At 38.6% G+C, this 14,284-nt stretch overlaps 2 protein-coding genes across 2 annotated transcripts; both read left to right on the plus strand.

Annotated features, from left to right (window-relative positions):
- Positions 1-753: 753 nt before the first annotated feature.
- On the plus strand, positions 754-3,433 carry LOC109176473 (beta-amylase 1, chloroplastic-like). The gene is made up of 4 exons (XM_019325914.1): positions 754-1,442; positions 1,727-1,937; positions 2,034-2,144; positions 2,507-3,433. Exons 1-4 carry the CDS (start codon positions 919-921, stop codon positions 3,269-3,271), a joined length of 1,611 nt encoding a protein of 536 aa, XP_019181459.1. The 5' UTR covers positions 754-918; the 3' UTR covers positions 3,272-3,433.
- An 8,441-nt stretch (positions 3,434-11,874) lies between these two features.
- LOC109176397 lies at positions 11,875-14,118 on the plus strand. Its single transcript, XM_019325831.1, has one exon. It carries the CDS (start codon positions 11,875-11,877, stop codon positions 14,116-14,118), a length of 2,244 nt encoding a protein of 747 aa, XP_019181376.1.
- The last annotated feature ends 166 nt before the right edge of the window (positions 14,119-14,284 follow it).

A 14,284-nucleotide genomic window follows, 5' to 3' on the forward strand; every position in this document is an offset into this window, starting at 1 on the left:
GCATATTTTTCGAGTTCAATGGCCTAATTGTATTTTCTAGTGTAGTTCGATGGCCAATTTGACCCTTATTTCAATTTTTTTTTTATTTGATTGCTATAGTGTTCGGTTCAGTTCGAACCGAACCGTGGCCATCCTTACGTATAAACAATAATTTGTTGAACAAGAGAAATAAATAAAATATTTATTTTAAGGGTAAAAATGTCTATTTAATATTATCAGAGAAAAAAACCGTCACTTTTATAATAATTGAGGAGGCAAATGTGGATGCATGAATAACTCAGGGGAAAAAAATGTTATAAGCATATAACATAGGGGAAAAGTGTCATTTTCCTAAAAAAATTTGAAAAGATAACAACAACATCATATCTCAATCTTCATATATACTTTATCAAAATCTATCTATATTCTCATAAATCTTTAAGAAAATATTCCTAATTTGAGCTATTTTTATGTACATGATGCAATAAGGATAAATTGATGATATTTGGACTCGCTTACAAGTTACAATTTATAGATGGAGTAAACCAAGATGCCTTCAAATTTTGCTTCTACGGAATAATAAATTCAAATCTATTTGGAAAAAAAATAAAAATTCAAATCTCTAATTGAATCTCAGCCGTTCAACAATGTCACGTGAGGACCTCCATCCAACGTGGCAACAGCGCAACGGTACGGTCCAACAGATCTTAAATCTTATCCGAATGTTCTGAAAAACCTATAAATACTCCCACCACTCTTCCTCACTTCGTCATATCAGTTTCCCACATTTAGCTCCAACAACCTTAAAACTAGCAGAATTATCCGTTCATTTTATCTAAATTTTTTTTACTATTTCGGTGAGACTATTTTACAATTTTTGTCTGGAAATTGTAAATATTTGTAGAACTTTTTTTTCCGAAAAAAAAGTTAATTTTACCCATGAGTTTGGCACACCAAATTGGATTCATTTCTCGAACGCCAGTAGAGGTTCGAACGGAAAGTGTTACGCGAGAGGCGCCGGCGAAGACGGCGGTGTCGATTTCACCATTGTGGAGGAGAAATCTCCGGATTTCCGTTAAGAATCTGGCGGCGAAGGCGGTGCTGAGAGGCGGTATGGAGGCGGATCTGTCGGCGGCGGTGGAGAGGGAGCATAAGATGGGGAGTGATCGGGGCGGCAGCAGAGGGGTGCCGGTGTTCGTGATGATGCCGCTTGATACGGTGAAGATGGACCACACGATGAACCGGAAGAAGGCGATGAACGTGAGCCTACAAGCGCTGAAGAGCGCCGGAGTGGAGGGGATAATGGTGGACGTGTGGTGGGGGCTGGTGGAGAAGGACTCCCCCGGAGAATACAACTGGGGCGGCTACTCCGAGCTTTTGGAAATGGCGAAGAAGCACGCCCTCAAAGTACAGGCCGTTATGTCCTTCCATCAATGCGGCGGAAACGTCGGCGATTGTTGCAAGTACGTTATAACCTCACCTTCAATTCAAACACATTTCATACCTCACTTTCAACAATAACAAAATCATACCATTTCATACATTTCTGGGTTAAACTAGCCAATTGATCAGAATTTTCCCGGTCTAATTGATTGTATTAAGTTTTCAGTATGGTCTGGCGTTAACTCAATCTTAAATTCTAACATGGTATCATAGCTTGTTAATCTGTATGGATGATTCTTTGTTGTGTTTATGACCCGATTGAGAAAGTTGTTAATTGTTTCCCAAATTTGTAATATTATTCCAGCATCCCTCTTCCAAGGTGGGTGACTGAGGAGATAAACAAGGACCAAGACCTTGCTTATACTGATCAATGGGGGAGGAGGAATTATGAGTATGTATCACTTGGAGTTGACACCCTTCCTGTCCTAAAGGGAAGGACTCCTGTTCAGTGTTATTCAGATTTCATGGGGGCCTTCAGGGATGAATTTCACCACTTGCTAGGTGAAACCATAGTGGTAATTGAGTTCCCTTTTCTCTGCATTATATTAGCCAAGACAACATATATACATAGCTAGAGCTCATGGGGGCTTCTTGAATTGTTTGCGATTTAGGAAATTCAAGTTGGAATGGGTCCTGCAGGAGAGCTCCGGTACCCCTCCTATCCAGAACAAAATGGGACATGGAAGTTCCCTGGAATTGGGGCTTTTCAGTGCTTTGATAAGGTATATATACACACTACATTTCTTTGGATCTTGTTCAAGAATGCTTAATATAACCCATATCCTTCTTGTAATCCTAGCCGGTAAATGATACGATTAGGTTATTCACAGTTAACTGACTCAAGCTCAGAAAGCAAACAAACTACCCTGCTCCAGTCGAAAGTCAAAATTTGGGTACTAATTAAGTTAATAGTCTGATCAACTTGGCTGGGTTGTCTCCACGCATACGTGAATTGATCCTAAAGTTGAAAGTCAAAATTTTAACTTTCTGGGTACTAATTAAGTTAATAGTCTGATCAACTTGGCTGGGTTGTCTTCACGCATATGGGAATTGATCCTAAAATCTGTGTGTTATGTGTTTGCAGTACATGGTGAGAAGCTTGAAGGGTGCAGCAGAGGCTGCAGGGCACCCTGAATGGGGTCACTCTGGTCCAACAGATGCTGGGCAATACAACAGTTGGCCTGAAGACACAAACTTTTTCCGGCGAGAAGGCGGGGGCTGGAACAGCCCATATGGTGAATTCTTCCTGTCCTGGTATTCCCAGATGCTGTTGGATCACGGCGAGAGGATACTCCAGGCAGCCAAATCAACTTTCGAGAGCTACAACGATGTTAAGATATCAGTTAAGGTTGCCGGCATCCATTGGCACTACGGAACACGGGCGCACGCCCCAGAGCTCACGGCCGGGTACTACAACACCCGGTTCCGAGACGGCTACCTCCCCATCGCCCACATGCTGGCCCGTCACGGCGCCATTTTCAACTTCACCTGCGTCGAGATGAGAGACCACGAGCAGCCACAGCACGCGCAGTGCGCGCCCGAGAAGCTGGTTAAGCAGGTCGCACTAGCCACCCGAAAAGCCCGGGTCCCGCTCGCTGGGGAGAACGCATTGCCTCGGTTTGATGGCTATGCGCACCAACAGATAGTGAGGGCTGCAGCACCCAATGATGGCGTGAAAATGTGCGCGTTTACCTACTTGAGAATGAACCCGGAGTTGTTCCAGGCTGAGAACTGGAGACAGTTTGTGGGGTTTGTGAAGAAGATGAAGGGAGAGCTTTGTTTGGATCAGAGAGAGTGCGAGTCTGAGCATTTAAATCCTCCATTGGTGCAAGAAGCTCTCATGCATTAAGAGACTCCCCTCCTGGCCTGGCAGGCCAGCGTATATATATATATTGTTAGTTTTACCACTACATTTTGGTTTTGATGTCAATGATAATTTTAGATTTAGACTTTAGTTTTCAGTTCCATGTTAATTAGTTGAAATGAAAAGTAAATTACTATCACATCCATAGTAAAATTGTCATATGTTCTAACACAACTCGCAACATTCAAACTTATATGTAGGCCAATACAGAACAACTCATGGATTCATCCAAGAGAATGATGCAGATGGATTCATCAATGGGGAGAAAGACTGAAATGTGAAGAGATGCATTCATTTCTCAAAATGTGTCTCCTCTTTTTTTGTGGACAAAAATATGAAAATGACGTTTGGGAGATGCGTTTGATGTCAAAATTGTTGAAACACAAACGCATCTCCCACTTGCGTTTGAGTTTTTTTTTTTTTTTTTTTTAAATTTGGTCGCTGACACTTCTCCGCCGGCAACACGGTCACCGCCGGCAACACCAGCGAAGAAGGCCACTGGTTGCCTTCTCCTTCGTTGGAGAAACCGACGACCTAACTGGTGTTGCCGGCTTCTCCAGTGAAGGAGAAGGCCATTGGTTGCCTTCTCCTTTGCTGGAGAAGCCAACGACTTGGTCGCCGGTTTCTCCGATGAAGGAGAAGGCCACCTCCTTCGCTGGAGAAATCGCGACCAAATTTAAAAAAAAAAAAAAAAAAAAAAAAAAACACAAACACGTGGGAGATGCGTTTGTGTTTGACCAATTCTGACATCAAACGTATCTCCCAAACGCCATTTTTATATTTTTGTCCACAAAAAAAAGGGGAGACACGTTTTGAAAAATGAATGCATCTGCCTTCACATTTCAGTCTTTTTTCCTTCATCGATGAGCATGATGCAATTTGGAGCTGAAAGTGGTGCCGATAGTGCTCAAATGCGAAGGGAAGAGCAAGCTGGAGGAGAACAAATGATGAACATGGCACAAGGAGCCATTGATGGAATGAACAACACACTTGGAAATTGGAATGGGTGATCAAAAGAAGTAGTGAAATTAAGGGCTCAACTGTATTGCTCAAAAATAATCAAATGAGAGGTCTCAAGTTCGAATTTTAGTATAGAATATTGATTATCTCTATTTTCTTAGGTTAAGAAAGTATGTATGAATTACGAGAAATATGGCTTTATAAGGTGAGTTGTGTCTAAATGTGACTTGAGGTACATGAGAGGTGTCCCATATAAAAACAAAAATGTTGAAGGACACCCTTTGATTCTCAAAAGGTTTTGTTGAAAAGATATGTTTGATAGCTACTTTGACTTAATCGAGTGCAAAGTGATTCAATACCTTTTTATTTTGTGCATGAATATTTCTTATGTTGAATCATTCAACTGTTTTATTGGCTTGATTTTCTTAGTTGAATGACTAGTTATACTTGAAACCCGAAGTTTACTTTACTTGAGGACCAACATAGCTTTATGTGAGAGATCAGAGTTGATAAATGTTAAATTTGTCAAACATTTTTTTTATTTTTATTGTAATCTTGCTTGTTGTTCATTAACTTTAAGATAGACGGACAAGTTACTCCAACTTACTATCAGCTCACTTATTGCTTTGACCAAGTTAACTTCGATCAAACAATAAAAATAAGATTCACAACACTCAACGTTAAAAATTTAACAAAAAATATCCATTTCACATTATTTTCTTTTGCTTGCTATTAAAGGGCTTATAAATTGTGTACTATGTGTCATATTTACAAGGAGTTAAAATTTTGTGTGAACTAACTAGTTCACGGCAAATTATGTTGTGCATCCATGTGCACCCGGATGCAAAAACGGCGTCGTTTTACTTTTAAAAAAAATCATTTTCGATTGTCGTTAGTTACGTAAACATATGTTCATAATTTTATAATTTCACATTCTAGATTTATAGTTATGAAATTATGGATGTGTAGTTATGCAATTCTGGATGTATAGTTATGAAGTTATGGATGTGTAATTATGCATGCAATTCTGAATGTATAGTTATGAAGTTATAATTTCACATTTTGAATGTATAGTTATGAAGTTATGGATGTGTAGTTATGCCTGCAATTCTGAATGTATAGTTATGAAGTTATGGATGTGTAATTATGCAATTATGGATTTATAGTTATGAAGTTATGGATGTGTAGTTATGTAATTATAATTTTTTTTTTAAATCAGACGTCAAAATGACGTCGTTTCTGCAACCGTGTGCACCACGATTGCACAGCATAACGCTCCCTAGTTCACACTTTGAAATTAAAAATCAAATCATTATCAATTTGGTCATAATTTGAAATAATTATATATAGAAAAACATATCATGGGCTATGTTTTATATAGTAAACCAATTATCAACGAAAAGACACAATTTTTTAGAAATTATTTTTGATAATATAATGATAATGAATATTATTTCTTAAATAAATTTTGTGTGTGTGTACACACACACACACACACACACACACACACACACACACACACACACACACACACACACACACACACATATATATATATATATATATATATATATATATATATATATATATATATATGATTTGTGAAATTTTTTACATTTTGAGGATAAATGAATTAATAAATCCCAAATAAATTATATTATTAAATTAAAATTATACTTTTTTCCTGAGTAATAATGTTACTTCTTGGTATGTTGTATCCTCCAAATACATGTTGGTTTGTAGGGAATTTTATTTACGAAATATTTCTCAAATTTAGGGTTATGGTTAATTCAAGGTGTATACATACATATTTGAGTACTTAAATATAAACATTATTGACAAACTTGAACAAAAAAGAACATTTAAAAATTTTATGGAAGTGTTAGTTGGCACTTGGCATATATTCACTCCCATAATCGGCAAAATGTTCAGCGCGTGGGGGCACACGAGTTCAAATTAATTTTTTGAGCTCATACTACACGTACAATTCAAACTCCATAAAAAGTTGAAATGTATTTATATTATATTAATGTAAATTTACATTCTTTTCTAATGTTAGACAAATGTAACTTAAAAGTCTTTTTAATGGTCTCGATTGAAGTAAAATGTTTAGAGGGGGAGGGGGGAGGGGGGGGGGTAGGGATGTCAATTAGCCAGCCAGCGAGATTTTGGGTTAGCCTGGTAGGGTTGTAGGACTTATTATTTGGGCTATTTTTTTTTTTTTTTTTTGGAGGTTGGGTTGGGCCTAACCCCCTAAACTACGGGTTTTCGAGCGGGTTGAACCGCTAAACTAAAATTGAAAAATGATAGTGCGTATCCACATTGGGTGGAGCGGAATAATGTTGACAAAATCATGTTTAGTGTACACACACACAAACATATAAAATTTTTTGCGGAAGCCCCGCAGGTTAACCCATAGCCCACGCGGGTTAACCTGCGTAGCTTGCCAATTCGTGTGGGCTAAGCCTGTGAGGCCCGCATTTTTGTGAGCCAAAGTTTTTAGGTGCTAACCCGCGGATTTTGACTCACTTTGACACCCCTAGGATGGGATGAATAGACTTTTTAAAGATTTTCAAAGATTATCATAATTTTATGTTAAGTCACTTTGTAGACTAAGTTAAGTTTTCAACACTTCGAGTGGAGTAATGTTGATCACTTAACTATATAGTAAAAAAAAAAAAGGTTTTCAAATTAAAAGTTGCACAGTGGAAAACAAAATTTTCAAGATACCTTTTAAGGAAGAAATGTAATATGGCAATAAGTAAAGTGCGAAGAAAATAAAGAACACAAGAAATTTATATTGGTTCGGAGGTGATGTAATCTTTTTACTCCACTATTCTCCTATCATCCAAGAGGAAATTCGCTATAACTTGGTCACATTGTACTCTACAATTACAATGAAACCAACAAATTAAGTGCTTTGATCACAAATCTCACACTGATTTGATTAGGTTTTCACAAGACAACCCCTGCTAATGTGCCAACGACCCAAAAATAGTAAGAAATTAGTAGAGAATATTGATCAAGAACATCAACTATTTATCATCCTCCGTTATAAACTTTGTTGCTTATCCATAAATTAAAGCCTTGAAGCTCGGTTATTGAGAAGTCTTGCTGCTTGTAAAATGTCTTGTTGCTTGACCTATATTGCATACAAAACCCTTGATGTCTTCAATCCCTTGCTGCCACTTGAGTTTCTTGTCAAAAATACAAGTCGTACTTGAGTTTCTTGTCAGAAACACAAGTTGCACTTGAGTTTCTTGTCAATAACACAAGTCACATTTGAGTTTCTTAAATTATCAAAATCATTTTTTCCTGCTAAAATATGACAAATGCAAGTGTCCTTGCATTTACCAAAGTGTATACGAGAAATGCATGTCACATATGTATTTATTGTTCTCATCGGTGTGATGTCTTTGGCAACAAGAAATGCAAGTGTGACTTGCATTTCTTGTCCAACAAAGTTTTTTTTTTTAATTGAAACATTTGTGACATGCGCTTCTCGTATTATTATATGAGAAACACAAGTCTTACTTGCATTTCTTGTTTGTAGAAATATATATATGTACGACTTGCATTTTTTATATACACTTTGAAAAATGCAAGCTAAGTAACACTTGCATTTGTTGTATTTAATTTCAACGGAAAAAAGAATTTTATATTTTGAGAAATTCAAGTATAACTTGTGTTTCTAACAAAAATTTAATTTGCAAATGATTTTTTTTTTCTTTCTTTTGTTCAAATTTTAAAAGGAGTTAATAACCATAATAGTCCCTCGACTATACCATAATTACTAATTTGGTCATCAACTATTATTTTTACCCAATTAAGTCCTCAACTATGTAATTTTTACCATATTTAGTCCTCTGTTAATTTGACTATTTGTTGATTGTCAAAAGTGGTGATAAAATTGAAATTTTACTAGCTTTCTCCTTCCTCCTCGTTTAGCCGCACCAAACCATGCAACAATATGCTCCGATTAGCTTCCGACCGGCAAAAAATCGCTGAAAATCAAATCCTTGGGCTCTCCGATGCACAATGCTTTGAACTCCGATGATATCTGCCCAAATATTCATAGGGGATTTGAGATTTGGTGGAGAAAGTCGTTCTGAAGGCGGAATAGTGAGCCCGAGCAGCTGCGCCAAATGTGCATTGTGACTTCAATAATTGAGAACTCTTGAGATTAACATGTCAGTGAAATTTGTGTTGTTATTAACATGTGACTATTAACTCTTACTATTACTTGGCTGTCAAATAGAAGAATAATTGGTCTTTTCCCCCTTCCTTTTGGTATCATCTCCACATGACTATAACTTTTACAGTAATTAACTAGTAACATTGAGGCTAGGTATTGACATGAAGTGCATTACCATGAAGACTGCCAGTTAGGGCCACAAAACCTTTTGTTGGGAATATGCAACCTGCAACTGGACAGATTTTTAAGTGTATTTGATGATGTTCATATTTACAAGGTAACAACACATTAACACTATCCATTAGTGTTATGACGGGTTTCTGTTATAGTAGGAATTTATTCAACTAGCCTGTACAGACTTAGTTCACTGGTTGCAGTATTTATTCAACTAATTAATAGTGTTCTTGTACATATTGATTGATTTTTGTCTTTGTAAAACAGCCAGACCAGCTGGCAACCATTTCATCTTCAAAGCTTCATGCATAAATGCAGCCCCTGTCTGACCTTCATCTCCATCAATATTCTTTCAATGAAGTTTTAGACATGGTTGCAGTAGGCGCTAGACGCTAGTCGGGGGTCCGGGCAGCGCTTAGCGCCTAGGCGGAAATAGTGGGAGATCGACCTGTAGTTTGACAATTTTAATGAGGCTGTTTTCAACATTAAATCAAATAACACATCCAAATAAATGAAATAATGATAATTCATAAGTCATAACATCAAACTAATATTAAAAAATAAAAATACTCAATTATGAAATACTCAAATACTTGAATCATCCAAAGATTCAAAATATCAAACTAGTCGGACGACCGGATCAGACGACATCGGAAGAAATGGACCCACTCGGCCGAATTGGCCGACTAGGCCGATTTTAACCGATTTCGCTGCCTAACCAGTCGATTTTTGGACGCCTAATAGTGAAAGCGGAATGGCATAGGGGCGCCTAGGCGCTGCCTAAGCCGATTTTTACAACAGTAGTTTTAGATGAACATGTAGTCTCAATTCTCGTTGTCATCATCAAAGTGAGTGAAGTAATCATAATTTAGCTCTCCTAGCTTAGCTATCTTTTGCTTTCATCAAAAACTAATGCAAAAACATTCATATCTAGTTAATGAATATAATGAAGATAGGACTTAGGAGGCAACTCCTAACCTGTTGACTTGATCACTACAAGGTTATTAGTTTGACTCCCACTCGTTAAGAATAACCTATTGGCTGGCCTTCTTGGTGTGGTGCATTAGCAGACTGTACCTGCATGCATTTATTATTCACATTTATGCATATATATTATATTAAAAACATAAATTCTACAGTCTACTATTACCTTCCACCATAACCTTACCTTTCCATGACAACCATTCTGCCATTGCCAATATTGTGAAGTCCTTCAAATTGTTCAAAATTAGCACCTTCCAACGATTGTGCATCGGAGAGTGAGCCCAAGGATTTGATTTCCAGCAAAATTCTTTAACGGTCGAAAGCTGATCATAGCGTATTGCCCATGGTATGAGGAGGAAGGAGAAAGCTTAGCTTGTAAAATTATAATTTTATCCTCACTTTTGACTGTCAACAAACAGTCAAATTAACAAAGGACTAAATATAATAAAAATTATATAATTAAAGACTTCATTGAATGAGAATAGTAATCAATGACCAAATTGATAATTACAGAGTAGTCTAGAGACCATTTTAATTATTAACTCTTTTAAAAATTAAAAGTTAAGGTAAGGTCAAGCCAGTTTTTATATTTTTAATGGAAGTTAAGGTAGGACGTGAGCATGCAGAACGGTTGAAAAGTAAGCTTAATTTTGAGGGGCTGTTTTTTGTTAATGGAGGGGGAGTGGGAGGTGGTTTGGCTCTTCTTTGGCGAGATAAGGATATTGCTAATCTGATTAGCTTCTCTAAAAATCATATTGACATTCGAGTCAGAATGCCTGGTTGTGATCCTTGGCGTCAGACGTTTTATTATGGCTTTCCCGAGAGAAGAAGGCGCCGGCAAGCTTGGGATTTTCTGTGTTCTCTAAAATCTCAATCCAACTTGCCGTGGCTGGTTACGGGCGACTTTAACGACTTGGCATCCCCTGATGAGAAAAGAGGTATCCATCCTCATCCTCCTTCGCTAATTGATGGTTTTAATGCAGCTTTAGAGGAATGTGGTCTATTCGACCTGGGTATGCGAGGCAGGAAATATACGTGGGAGCGTTGGAAAGGAACTCCAAATTGGGTAGAAGAGAGGCTTGATAGGGCCGTGGCAAACGCAGAATGGTGTATGTTGTTCACCCATGCTACGGTATTTAACCATGATGTCGTCTCTTCCGATCACACCGCCATTCTTATTGAAATCCATGGCAAGAAAACTACTAGGCAGCGACGCTCCTTTCTTTTTGAGAATGCATGGCTGAAGGAAACAGGGTGCAAGGACACTGTTTTAGAGTCATGGAACATGACGACTGGAGACTGTTTTACCTCTAGACTCAATGTTTGTGGAGCAGCGTTGAAGCAGTGGGGAGGGGGTTTTGCAAAAAAGATTCAGCGCCAAATTGATTCCTTACAAATCCATATGAATATCTTACGAGATAGACGAGACCCTAATGCTATTTCGGAATTTTGTGAACTGGATGCAAAGCTTCACGATCTCTTTGAGCAGTTGGATATGTATTGGCGCCAAAGAGCTAAACAACATTGGCTTCTACAAGGGGATAGAAACACTAAATTTTATCAACTGTATGCGACTGCCCGGAGAAGGAAAAATCATATTCTTAAACTACAAGATGATGCTGCACAATGGGTAGAAGGGAACAATCTTCTGGGGTTAGCTATGAATTATTTTCAAGGTGTTTTTACTTCCAAAGGTTGTTTTATTACTGATCATTTATCAGACTTTGAGCCACGAGTCTCTGACATTGAGAATGCAACTCTGTTACGTCCGTTCACCTTTGATGAAGTTAAAGAAGCCGTTTTCTCAATGGCACCGGATAAATCGCCGGTCCCTGCTGGTTTTAGCCCGGCTTTTTACCAACACTTTTGGAGTGAAATTGGTCCAGACACGGCCAATTTTGTTATCAATTGTGCGAATAATTGTCAATTTCCAGATGGTATGAACGACGCAATTATCACTCTTATCCCAAAGAAAACTGTTCCTAATAATATGGGAGATTTGCGTCCAATTGCCCTATGCAACGTCATTTAGAAAATTTTTTCAAAGATGGTGGCAAACCGACTGAAACCGGTTCTTGAAGGTGTAATCTCTACGGCTCAAAGTGCGTTCTTACCAGGGCGACTAATTACTGATAATGTTCTTGTAGCCTCAGAAGTCATTCACTATCTGAACCGGAAAAGACAAGGGAGAGATGGGTGGTGTGCATTAAAGCTTGATATCGCAAAAGCCTATGATAAAATGGAATAGCCCAATTTGAAGGAGATTTTGCGATGTATGGGTTTCGCTGACCGGTTTATTGAGCTTATAATGCTTTGTGTCACCACGGTTCGATATAAGGTGGGTATTAATGGCGATCTCATAGATTTTATTGTACCGACTTGTGGACTGAGACAAGGGGATCCTTTGTCTCCGTATCTGTTTATTCTGTGTGCGGAAGGGCTTTCTCACTTGTTGACTGGCGCAGTTCGTCGGAAAGTAATTTCACCTTGTGTCGTGGCAAGAGGAGCACCGGGGGTATCTCACCTCTTCTTTGCTGACGACAGTTTATTATTTTTTAAAGCCACAGTGAATGAAGCAGAAGCTGTCAAAGATTGCCTTGTGAGCTATGAACGCATGTCAGGTCAGTGTGTCAATTTTGGAAAATCTTGTATAATTTTCAGCCGTAATACGGATGATATGATCAAGAATAATGTGGCCACTGTGTTTAATGTTCAACAAGTGCATAATATAGGCCGGTATCTAGGTTTGCCGATGGGGGTTGGACGAAATAAACGGGAAGTGTTTGAGTATATTGAGGCAAAACTCAAGCAACGGTTGGGAGGGTGGAATAAAAAGGTGTTATCCCGGGCTGGTAAAGAGGTATTGCTTAAGAGTGTGGCCCAAGCTATTCCGACATATACTATGAGCATATACTATCTTCCTGTTACTTTCTGCGAAAGGCTGGAACGTATGATGAATAAATTTTGGTGGTTGTCTAGTAGAAATGGAGGAGGTGGTATAAGGTGGATGGCATGGGATCGAATGTGTGGTCCGAAATCTATGGGTGGCTTGGGTTTTAAGAATTTGCATAAGTTTAATGTTGCGCTGCTAGCTAAACAAGGTTGGAGGCTTTTATCAAACCCATGTTCAATGGTGGCAAAAATTTATAAGGCTAGATATTATGCAACAAAAGACTTTTTGGATGCTAATATTGGGACTAATCCAAGCTACTGTTGGAGATCAATTGTTGCTGGCCAAGAGATTCTAAGGAAGGGTTGTTTTGTTCGAATTGGAAATGGTCAGAGTACATGCGTGTGGAATAAGCCTTGGCTACCGGACATTGAGAACCCTTTTATTCAAACACCGGCGCCGGATCATTCTGATACAATTAAGGTCAGTTCTTTGTTAATCCCAAATACGGCTGCATGGGACATTGAGCGTTTAAATCAGTTATTTATGCCAAGGGATGTGGAATTAATTAAGAAAATACCAGTGTCACCGGCCTATGATGATCGTTGGTGTTGGAGAGGAGATATAAGGGGATGCTACTCTGTTAAGCATGGATACCGAATGTTGGTGAATTTACCAGAGTTAGAAGGAGGCGCGAATCTGGGCTGGAAGAAAATATGGAATCTGCAAATACCTCCAAACATCCGCAACTTCATTTGGCGGTGTTTCCATAATATGATTCCAACGATGGTTTCTCTTAGTCACCGCGGAGTAGCTGTTGATGTTCATTGTCCTCTGTGTCACCAGGTTCCTGAAACCCTTCATCACCTTTTCTGTGAGTGTGAACATACTGTGCATTTATGGAACACTCATGATGGTTTTATTTTACCGGGGCACAATGAAGGTTTTGTGGTGTGGTTGGCAGGTGTTGTGCAGAACAGCGAGACCATGGTGCTGCTGGACATCCTTGCTAAATTATGGTCTATTTGGAGAGGAAGGAACAGTTTGGTCTGGAGTGCTAAGCCGTGGAATATTGAACGTGTGCGGTTGGAGGTGATGCAACATGCTACTTATTGGCAGGGACTTTTATCATCTTCAGTTGGCGCTATAGACAATAATCTTCCCATGGTCAGTAGCGCAATTATGGATACAGAAGTGGTTAGGATTGAAGTTGATGCTGACAATAATGAAGCTTACTATGGTATTGTAATTTCAGATGGAGATGGGGTTTTCATGGCTGCCAAGAATGGTAAGCTATGTTGCCTCAATGACCCTCATTTAGCGGAAGCCATGGCGGTTAAAGAAGCTTTATCTTGGGCGAAGGCAAGAGGTCACAATAAAATTATGGTTCTCTCAGATTGTCAAATGGTGTGCAACCTTATTAATAGAAGTATGTTGGATCTATCTTATGCAGGTTGTGTGATTGCTGATTGCAGGAATGATCAAAGGCACTTTGAGGTAGTGTCATTTAAGTATTTTCCACAATCAGTGAACAAAGCGGCTCATGCTTTAGCAAGGGCAACTCGTTCTCAAACTGGTCCTTCTGTTTGGTTGTTTTCTATTCCGAGTTGTATTGAACATTTGCTTTAATAGAAACTATATTTTCCCTTCCAAAAAAAATTAAAAGTTACCATTCTTATCATTAGAACATGAAAATAAGTAAATAACCCATTTCAGTCAAAAACTCTAGTAAAAAGGGGAAACAAAATGGTGAATACGACCGTTAATGAATTGGCGCGAGGGCTTTCTCGAGCCT

This window comes from Ipomoea nil, unplaced genomic scaffold, assembly GCF_001879475.1.
Source record: "Ipomoea nil cultivar Tokyo-kokei standard unplaced genomic scaffold, Asagao_1.1 scaffold0706, whole genome shotgun sequence".
In the NCBI taxonomy this organism is placed as follows: domain Eukaryota; kingdom Viridiplantae; phylum Streptophyta; class Magnoliopsida; order Solanales; family Convolvulaceae; genus Ipomoea; species Ipomoea nil.